At 44.7% G+C, this 11,300-nt stretch overlaps 1 protein-coding gene across 1 annotated transcript in view; it reads right to left on the reverse strand.

Moving 5' to 3' along the window:
- LOC121558005 (fibulin-7) overlaps positions 1 to 8,954 on the reverse strand; it is a 29,481-nt gene extending 20,527 nt beyond the window's left edge. The window contains exons 1-4 of the mRNA XM_041871491.2: positions 8,645 to 8,954; positions 3,616 to 3,775; positions 2,945 to 3,115; positions 2,023 to 2,148 (exon numbers count right to left, since the gene is read on the reverse strand). Of these exons, the coding sequence (XP_041727425.1) occupies positions 2,023 to 2,148; positions 2,945 to 3,115; positions 3,616 to 3,775; positions 8,645 to 8,710 (523 nt within the window). The 5' untranslated portion in view covers positions 8,711 to 8,954. The remainder of the gene's footprint in view (positions 1 to 2,022; positions 2,149 to 2,944; positions 3,116 to 3,615; positions 3,776 to 8,644) is intronic.
- Between the last annotated feature and the right edge of the window lie 2,346 nt (positions 8,955 to 11,300).

The following is an 11,300-nucleotide window of genomic DNA, read 5'->3' on the forward strand; positions in this document are numbered from 1 at the left end:
GGATGTTGTTGCTAATTTGTTAGCTTCTCCCTTTTCAAGAATAACTTTCAACAACAAGTTAAGCTTCAAATGATCTTCATCTAGTGAGTGGAACTGTTTTTTTTATGCAGCTCGCTTGCTGTTGTTAGCCATCTCTTTGAAAATAACTTATGTGTGAAACATTGTTACGTTTAAACTTTAGGTCACCGGCTACTTTGTGTGCTAAACGTGAAATGTTTTTTTGCAATGGGAAGTAATAGTTGTACATTTCGATTAGGAAATGCTTAACCTAATGGTTGTGTTTTTGTATTCTTATGATTGGGACCTACTGGCTTATTATGTCTGAGTGAATGGACTGCTTATCCTTTAACATCATGCTGTGTGTGACAGCTGTCTTTCCATCAGCCCTATGCAGTGGTGTAGTGGAGCCTGGAGAAGTGGGCATACTCAAATCTTGCAAAAAAATAATCCAAACGACCTGCCCAGCAAAGGAAAGGCACCCTGTGTGAAAAATCATATGTTTTTCTATGGTTTTTTATTAGTATTCCTATATGTTTTTCACATTTGAACTCTCTAAATCACCTTTTTTTAAATGGAAAAACAACAAAAATGTGATGTTCTATGTCCACAACAATGCTTAAACCACATCAGGATACCATTTTGGAGGTCTGGGAAAAATACAAATAAATATATTTTTGGGGGTGGGGGAGTATTTTTATAATAATAATGTATTCTTTTTCTGGTTTTGCTCAATCTGATTGGGTGGGCCTGGCTCCCCAGTGGGTGGGCCTGTGTCCATCTATGCCCACCCATACATACGCAAGACCGTGTATAAATGTATCCGACACGAAACAAGACCGAGACACTCAAAATGTAGTCTCGACACCGGACTCGAGTACTACAACACTGGATTGGACTGACTTGCAACTTAAGTTAGGCTACATTCAACTTTTTAAAATGAAACCTTACATTTACATTTACGTCATTTAGCAGACGCTCTTATCCAGAGCGACTTACAGTTAGTGAGTGCATACATTATTTTTTGGGGGGGGTCGAAACCACAACCCTGGCGTTGCAAACACCATGCTCTACCAACTGAGCTACATCCCCGCCGGCCATTCCCTCCCCTACCCTGGATGACGCTGGGCCAATTGTGCGCCGCCCCATGGGTCTTTCATGCAACACTTTATGCAACACTGTAGTTTCCCAGCAGTGTTGGCCAATGATTCCCCATATACCACAGCTATATAACATTTATTGGGCTCAGTGTTCACATCCATTGCACCATGCAGCCCTCTATTAGTGGGCTGTGTGTGCGTGGGATGATGGACTTATAGAAATCTCCCACACAGTGCCAGCAGTGTTCGTCATTGTCAAAGTCCATCTAAATCCCCATTAGTCTGTGTGTAGCTCTCACCTACAGTAGTGTACTGTAGGGGAGAAATTAAAACAAACAGACAGAGAAAAACAAAACCTAACTGGGCCGTATTGATTCACTGGCTCTGCCTGGAGCCCTGAGTGTGTATGATAGCCCAGCCGGCCAGAACCAGCGAGAGGGAGTGGACCTGGGTCTATCTCGGTGTCTGGCCCTTGTGTGTTGTTACTACAGTAGTTAGCCATAGCATAGAGAGAGACTGTAAGTCATGGTTCTGCGCTATTGCTTGTATTTATATTCAAGTCATACCCTACCTTGTACTCATTGTGCAACACACACTTCAGAACATAGCGTGCTGTATACACCCAGAGGTCATGACCTAGTGGGTATTATAAACCGCATAGTTTGGGTCCTGGATGCTGATTGGCTGAAACAGCTTTTCAGCCATGTGTATATCAGACAGTATGATGTAAAAACACTTGTTTACTGTTCTATTTATGTAGGTAACCAGTTTATAATAGCAATAAGGCACCTCAAGGGGTTTGTTGTATATGGCCAATATCCAAGCACTCCACTTCGCGTCGTGCGTAAGAACAGCCCTTAGCCGTGGTATATTGGCCAATATACCACACCCCCTTGGGCCTTATTGCTTAAGCATCTCTACCTACATGTTGGCATAGGGCTCTGGCAGGTGGCTCCGGCCCAGCCTTTGGTACACGTGCAGGAGAACTGGTTCACCTCATCCACACACATCCCCCCATTCAGACAGGGAGACGAGGCACACTCATTTATGTCTGAGGAAAGACAGGAGGAGTAAGGGATTAGTCAGGTGAGGAGAATGAAGTCATATTAGCCCTGATGTAAATGTTGGCTAGCTAACTCACTGACATGTGGAACCTTATAGCTCTGATGCATGAACCAAAAGAGAAAAGCTCCTTCTTTCTCTCTCTCTCTGTGTGTGTGTGTGTGTGTGTGTGTGTGTGTGTGTGTGTGTGTGTGTGTGTGTGTGTGTGTGTGTGTGTGTGTGTGTGTGTGTGTGTGTGTGAGTATTCGACCTAACCAGAGCGAAAGGGATGGCCTGACTTTTAGTCTCACAAAACGTCTTTGAAGCGTTATCTAAATGTTAACGAGCTGTCAAGACATAGAGGGCTGCTATCACTATGTGTCACAGTCACTGGATTCAATAACCCCTCCTGGATGGCCACGAAAATACATAAAAAGGAAATTTGATAATGAAACGTATATGGATGCAAGCCATTTTATCTAGATAAATGTTAGTAATGTGCATGAAGTTTAAAACGAGGGAAAGAGAGATAAAGAAAAGAGAGGGGGGCACAAAGACGATGGTGACAAGGACATGAGAGAGATGGGTAGAGCAGATAAAGAGATGAGTGACGGGGCATAGAAGAGGGAAGGAGAAGAGAAATGGTGGGGGAGGAAGAGACACCAGACAGGAGCCAGAGAAAGAGAAGAAGTAGATGGTAGCTGACAAAAGACAGTGATTTCACATCAGATATGTGTTAATCTCCCTAATGGTTAAGGTTTGGATTAGGGGTAGGGTAATCTGTAGCAGATGGTAGGGTCACTCACTGCGGCAGGTGGGCTGCTGGCCGCTCCAGGTGAGGCTCTCCTGACACACCCTGCTCTCTGCTCCCACCAACTCATAACCCGCATCACACAGGAAGTGAACCTCGTGACCTGGGGTCTGCGCTTTTCCCAACTTCCTGCCATTGGCAGGCGTGTCCAGCTTTAGACAGGTACCTGTAAAGCGAGGGGGATGGTTGATAGGGCGACATAAGCCAAGACTTAACTCTCCAGCCATAGTTCAATAGGAGCTAAATGTAACTGTTATCCACCAAAAGTCAAATTACATACCAGTAGTAGCAAAGGAATAATAATCCACGAGAGTAAACATTTTTAGAACGCAGCGTGACGCTGTTAACAGCATTTTTACAGCTAATTAGCATTTTTACCGCGACTAGTCGGTCCGGCTGTTGCTGTGTGTAGGCCTACACAACTTACTGAATCACGATTGGTTCTCGTTCACGAGGTTGACAACAATAGCAAAAACATTAGTAATACAAAACTTCTTCACATCCTTGCAACTGATGTTTTTTGGATTCTAAAATAAAGAGCAGCAGGCCTACTAATAGCCATTTTAGGTGTTTCAGTATCATTAAAAATCGAATTTAAGCCTTTGGCTAAAATGTTAGGCTACACGTTGCTTCTTTGACTGATGTTTGGGCTGTGTGCAGACTTACCATTGTTTGCCTTGCCAGTCTGTTTGGTGGCTGTGTTCTGTAGCAAGTTGAGTTTCTTCCTCAGGGTGCGGAGGCTCTGAAGATATGCAGCCTCGTGGGTCGACAGCAGCTTCTGGACCTGCTTTAGGGAGCTCTGCATCTCCTGCCTGCTGGGACAGTCCTACAGGGACAGGGGACAGGGGCAGTGGAACAGTTAAAAAGTGTTATACAGGGACAACTTGACAAGAGAGTCATCCCCAAAAGGCAATTCATTTGCAGAGTTACTGTATTTTAAAAAGCCGTAATACAGAAAGATCTTAATTTGCATTTTAGCAAAGCGGCAGGTTACAAACATGGGTTTGTAAGATCCATTAAAACATTGAGAAGCATGCAAGTTTATTTTTCCAATACTGACATAGGCTACACAGAGCACATTCATTGCCTAAAGAAATGCAGTTACAGTTGATAGATGACTGACTCATTTAAACTCAAGTCAGGGACCGTGAGACATAGGTGACTTGGTCAAAGGATGGAGGCAGAACTAACTCTTACATTAGCTTCCTAGAATTTGATATCACTCAGTTATACAGACCACATTCACTGCAGACACTGGGCAAATGTCCTCGCTACTCAATCGCTGGACAGAACAGAGAAATTACCTTCCCAAAAAGTTAATGTTGGAATAACAGGACGGAAGTACAGCAGCTACTGTACATTGGCTTGAGTTATGAATGACCTTCATCATGATAAACTAGTATCTGGTGAGCCACATTAAGTGATTTGTTACTGCATTTAGAAAGTATTTAAGGGGTTTCCCTAAGATAGCACTGAAAGGTAAAGAATGTAGTGTACAGTTCTTAAAAGTTCCTAAAAAGGCATATGGTCACCCGTCTGGGTTTATGGGGAGACCAGAGGAGAGACATCAGAGTAGACATACCTGCTTCACCACTACAGCAGCACTCAGAGGGTCATGTTTTTAATCTCACTGTCCACAGTAGGCAGCCTAGTCGATGTGGTGAATGGTGAAGGAATTAATTGAGCGGCGACATCCTCCCCCTGGTTGTCTGACCTACATGTGAACTAAGAGTTCTGAGCACGCATTGGCATCTCAACAACCCCTACCACCAGCTGGGGAACATAAAGTCAGAGGTGGTTGTAGTGTTGGTAGGCTTTTGCCTTTGTGGAAAGTTAGTTATTCTCTAGTGGTAGTAGTTTTATGTTTTGGAGGTCGCGTGCTTATGCCCCTGGTGGTGTTACTTGATGGTGCCAGAGAGAAGACCTATAGACCTACTGTACGGTCTAAGGCAGGGCTGCCCAACCCTCTTCCTGGAGATCTACCGTCCTGTGGGTTTTCAGTCCCTAATTTAACACACCTGATTCTACTTATTAGCTGCTCAACAAGACCTTAACTACCTGAATCAGATATGCTACATTAGGGTTGGACTGAAAACCTACAGGACAGTAGATCTCCAGGAAGAGGGTTATGCAGCCCTGGTCTAGGGGGTTTGCTGTGAAACACTAAAGACACACTCCACGAGAGAAAGAGTGGCTCCAATCCTATCTGGACTCATTCTCACGACAGATTCCCATCATACTAAAGCCCCTCCCAGTCTGTCTTCGCTCATATCCCAGCCTGTCTCTGCTGTTCTATCTCTTTAGCCCAGAAGTGTGTGTAAGTTCTGACAGTCAGTGGAAGGATCACCCTGGAGGTGCTTGCCCATAGCGTTCATCATTTGATGCAGGGGTGGGTGTACTGTAGGTTTTGATAAAGGGTGGAGAGGCTGTTTGGGGTCAGATGGTGTGGCATAAACACCCAGAGGGTAAACATCCCCTGTGTATGAGGCACAGCCTCTCCTCCTATTGGCTGGGAAAATCAGGGAGTAGTAGTAGTATATTTTCCCTAAACTCTCACTCTCTCTTTCAACTCTCTCCCTCCTTTTCTCTGTCCTCTCATGAATGTTTTCAGAAAGCCAATTAGTGTTTTCATCCGGCAGAAGTTATGTAAGAAAAGTCAATATTTGGTCATCCTGTGAAAACACCTGGCTGATTGAGACTGGAGCAGGGAGCTGGGCTGCTGGAGAGACATCAGTCAGGACGGAGGGAGGGAGGGAGGGAGGGAGAGGCTGCTGTTTGTGTGCCCCAGCGATAATGTCCTCTTTCTGTCTCCACTGCAAAACATTTCATGTGTTTGCATTTCATGTGTCTGTGACATTATCTTGGTGTGCCTAGGTAACATACCTATAGTCTCCTTCAGTAAGTTTTGAGCTGCTCTTTGAATTCGAGAGGTGTGCAGTGCAATGAAGGCCAAAGTAGCATGGTGATCTAATCCAAGGATTTTAGATTGTTCTAAGTGAATTATGTGATGCTGAAAGGTTTTGCATTAAAAGGAAAAGTGTTCTGTAGCTTATAATACTCTGGCTGACCTTGTTCAATTATACACTGCTCAAAAAAATAAAGGGAACACTTAAACAACACAATGTAACTCCAAGTCAATCACACTTCTGTGAAATCAAACTGTCCACTTAGGAAGCAACACTGATTGACAATAAATTTCACATGCTGTTGTGCAAATGGAATAGACAACAGGTGGAAATTATAGGCAATTAGCAAGACACCCCCAATAAAGGACTGGTTTTGCAGGTGGTGACCACAGACCACCTGGCTGCTGTTTTGGTCACTTTTGAATGCTGGCGGTGCTTTCACTCTAGTGGTAGCATGAGACGGAGTCTACAACCCACACAAGTGGCTCAGGTAGTGCAGCTCATCCAGGATGGCACATCAATGCGAGCTGTGGCAAGAAGGTTTGCTGTGTCTGTCAGCGTAGTGTCCAGAGCATGGAGGCACTACCAGGAGACAGGCCAGTACATCAGGAGACGTGGAGGAGGCCGTAGGAGGGCAACAACCCAGCAGCAGGACTGCTACCTCCGCCTTTGTGCAAGGAGGAGCAGGAGGAGCACTGCCAGAGCCCTGCAAAATGACCTCCAGCAGGCCACAAATGTGCATGTGTCTGCTCAAACGGTCAGAAACAGACTCCATGAGGGTGGTATGAGGGCCCGACGTCCAGAGGTGGGGGTTGTGCTTACAGCCCAACACCGTGCAGGACGTTTGGCATTTGCCAGAGAACACCAAGATTGGCAAATTCGCCACTGGCGCCCTGTGCTCTTCACAGATGAAAGCAGGTTCACACTGAGCACATGTGACAGACGTGACAGAGTCTGGAGACGCCGTGGAGAACGTTCTGCTGCCTGCAACATCCTCCAGCATGACCGGTTTGGCGGTGGGTCAGTCATGGTGTGGGGTGGCATTTCTTTGGGGGGCCGCACAGCCCTCCATGTGCTTGCCAGAGGTAGCCTGACTGCCATTAGGTACCGAGATGAAATCCTCAGACCCCTTGTGAGACCATATGCTGGTGCGGTTGGCCCTGGGTTCCTCCTAATGCAAGACAATGCTAGACCTCATGTGGCTGGAGTGTGTCAGCAGTTCCTGCAAGAGGAAGGCATTGATGCTATGGACTGGCCCGCCCGTTCCCCAGACCTGAATCCAATTGAGCACATCTGGGACATCATGTCTCGCTCCATCCGCCAACTCCTGGACAGTCTGTGGTGCAACGTGGCGTTGGTGGATGGAGCGAGATGCTTTAGTCCAGGTCTGGGAGGAGATCCCTCAGGAGACCATCCGCCACCTCATCAGGAGCATGCCCAGGCATTGTAGGGAGGTCATACAGGCACGTGGAGGCCACACACACAACTGAGCCTCATTTTGACTTGTTTTAAGGACATTATATCAAAGTTGGATCAGCCTGTAGTGTGGTTTTCCACTTTAATTTTGAGGGTGACTCTAAATCCAGACCTCCATGGGTTGATACATTTGATTTCCATTGATCATTTTTGTGTGATTTTGTTGTCAGCACATTCAACTATGTAAAAGAAAAGTATTTAATAAGATTATTTCATTCATTCAGATCTAGGATGTGTTATTTTAGTGTTCCCTTAATTTTTTTTAGCAGTGTATAATCACTGCATGGCTTCAGTTCTGCAGTGTGAGTTGTGCCATGACAAGAACAAGCCAAGGATCACTAATGAGACCTGGACAGACTCCTCTTTCACACAGCTCATTACCATACAGTACATCATGATCTCAACTAAATGTGGACAAAAACAAAATTGAGTCCCAATTTGACATTCCACATTTATTTCTAACTGAAGAACAGAAAGAGTACAGCATAGCATGCACACACACACACCAGCCTGCAGTAATATAGACCCTTGCCCTTGGACAAGGTAGAGGTTTAGCAGTTTTGTGCTGAAACACGTCAGAGGTGTTGGGTCTATTTATAGTGATGGGCCTCACGGTGTCTGGACATGCATGCAAGGGGCCTTAGTCATTGTTTGTTCAGCTTGCCTGGGAATTGAGGTCGACCAAACACCAGTGCTATCAATGGGTATCTGTCCATGTCATGATGCAGTGATAATGACCTTATAGCTGGACTTGCAGGCTCCTGACTTTGACAAGAGATTGTCACTTCAGCTTAATGCATTGTGACCTTCAACAACACCCAGACATCAATGCTGCATCCCTCAGTTTTAGATGTTGAATTAAAGCCTGTCCATGAAAAAGGCATTCAGACAACCTTTCTCTCAGGTCTATTTTCTCAGTTGTAAATCTTGTGTGATATTCACCCACTGTCTTTTCAGGTCATTACAGATAATGGCAAGAATTTTAACTATGTCCTGAGGCTATATGTGATAATGAATTGGTCTGGAAATGTTTATTACGTTAATGGACTACCTAAAGCATGTCAGAAACCACAATAGCCTACATTAAATCGTAACACTCATAGATTATAATGGTAACCCATTATCAAATACGGTAATTTACTTAGATTTTACGTTTTACTCTGTGATATGTAGTGTGATATGTGCTTTTAAATCAGCTACATTTTTGATTGGACCAACCAGCTGTGCAAAATAAATCCAAGAAACACCATATGTTGTCTCTTAATAGTGCCCAATGTGCCCCCATGATACTGACAAGCGCAGGAAACACTCACCTGCCCAAATGCAGCGTGGATTGGACAAAGACACAGGAACACAATGACAGCGTGCATCCAAATCATTTTCAGTTAATCCTGTACTGCGTAGAATACACTCACTCCCCAAGCGCGCTGGGTTGGGTATCTTCCGGGTACAGTGAATTTCCAGTGCGTAAAATGCGCTTATAAGCACCTCAGTGGTATTTGTGAGAAAAGCTATTAATTCATTCACATGTCAGACAAGTTGCAAAAGCGAAACTTTATGGAATGTAGGGTTTACTCTTCGAGAACCAATCAGGTTATGGGACTAGAAGACCTGTTGACCACATTTTACAAAATAACCATTGCGTAGGCATGTGTATTTTTTTCAAACTCTTTTCCTTTTTTTGGAAGGCACATGGCAAATTTCCTCCCTCATGAAAGCATCTCAGATGTGGAATTTGTAAACTGGAGAGAACCACATTTAGCAGGAAGCTTGGATTAATTTAGGCAAGCTCCACTGGGCAGTGGGCACTGTGGGCAGGTGACAATCCGGGTAATGTGAAACACAACTCATACAGGTTTCATCTTCTCATGATGTATGAGGAAATGTAGGCCCATCTTTGATTAGGGAAATAACTATGTAACACAGGGATACATGTAACCTACTTGAACAGCACACACATTTTGTTGAATTAACTCAGCTTTGTGCTTATTACCAGGTAATTACAGTAGCCTAATGGATAATGAGACTGTGTTCCAATGTGTTTTTCTGTTATCTTGAATGGCAGACATCCTGAGAGTAAAAGTGTACTGTTGAATGAGCATAGAAAGTGGGGAAGGTGTGCCCTCTGCAGGGAGTAAGTGTTCATCACCTTGCCATCATCTAAATCAACGGTTCTGTTCTCATCTCCCCAGCAGAACACACCTGACACCCCCACCACCATGGAAGTATAGCTGAGGTTAGTTGTTCTGTCATACCCCCAGCCTGGTGATAGTTCTCATACCATAAAAATGTTCTCATGCCATAATCAGCTCCAGATATTCAATCACCAACTGCTGAAGCATCAGGAGTCCTGTTTCATTCCCCACACTGGGGCCATCACAGACCTGTCAGTGAGTTAGATCTGATTCCACCTGTACCTCTCCTCCCACACAACCACCCACCCACGTAGTATAGACCCACTGTGACTGCACTGAACTGTACTGCATTTACTGGCTTCTACTTTACTGCTCCTTGCTTGCCTGCTTGCTCAGCTACAGTTCTATCCCACTGCTTGAAGGTCCACTGTCCATTATGATACACGTTTATCCCTTCTGCATTCCATTCTATTCCAGGGCTTGTGGTTATGCATCACTCATCACAGGGACTTCCGCACCCGTCCTCTTGGGTAAAATCTCTGTCTCTTTCACGACTCATTGACATGATGGTCTCAAATCCCCCAGGACAGCACTGAAGACAACAGTCACACAACAGTAACTTTCCCACTACCACCCACCCACCTACTCACCCATGTACAGTACCCCATCCCACTGAAAGCCCTTCACTAGGCCCAGGATGTGATGTAAGCAATGCAGAGTAAGCATCACCCCCATGTCTGAATCTCTGTCCTATTCACTGAGGTGACTCAGCGCTACTACAGTACCTTCCCTAATCCTAGTAGGTGATGTCACTATGGGAGGATAATGGGAAGAGAGCAGCATGTAGAATAGATAGCCCATGACCAGTGAGTGGTTTGTGACTGATTGGCGCCTCACTGCATGGGGGTCTCAATCCACAATGTCTGTTTGTTAATATCTTTGAGAATTTAATACAGAAACACGAGATGGCTCTCAATCCTGTGAGATCCTTCTGTAATGAGAAGCAGAACAGTACAGCTAGTTGAGGTTCTGTTGAAACTGGTTCCCCAATATACACCCCATACCCCCTGTCCTTGGGTTTCTGTGGGGAACACACACATACAGTATGAACCCTCAAATGAAATCATAGAGTCTTGAGAAGACTCAAGTTTGGAGGGATCTATTGTGAAATGTCATTTTTGATTACATTTATGCCAGTTATTCGCTACTAATAGGCAAGACATTTGATGTGCTGTTTGCATGTCATGCGGCAGGGGATATAGTTGGAAAAGTTGGGTTTTGATGTGATGATCGAGAATGATTGGGTATCAGAACTCTTCTGTTCAGCAGACGTTTCATAGTTTCACTGTGGTGATTATATTGTCTTGCTACCTTTGTGGGGATCTACTGCAAAGGATTCATGTTTAAAAAGATGGGTGGGATTTCTCTTCATGGTGTGTGAGCATTGCTGATTATTGAAACTTCTCTCATTCTATAGCTGTAGTCTGTGTTTGCAGAGATTAGCCGTATAAAGCTGGCATAGGAAAACCTCTGATTATTTGGTCTCTCTCACAGTGTTACCCACTATTGCATAAAGGCAGACTGAGTAATTTCTTTCAGCGCTACACCCTGCAATCACTATAGTTACCTATCCTGAGGGAATAGGACAAGCGGTGCAGGTTTCTCCAAATGAGTGCCATAGTTAGGACTGCAATGCCAGTAATTGGTAGCCCAGTCTCATCAAATACACACACACACACACACAATATCTGTTCTTTGGGAAACCTTCACTGAAAAAAAGATTGTGGAAAAAAAGATTGTGCCACATGTCAGATATTTGTTACGTCTGTGGCCT

The sequence above is a fragment of the Coregonus clupeaformis genome, unplaced genomic scaffold, assembly GCF_020615455.1.
Source record: "Coregonus clupeaformis isolate EN_2021a unplaced genomic scaffold, ASM2061545v1 scaf0302, whole genome shotgun sequence".
Lineage (NCBI taxonomy): Eukaryota > Metazoa > Chordata > Actinopteri > Salmoniformes > Salmonidae > Coregonus > Coregonus clupeaformis.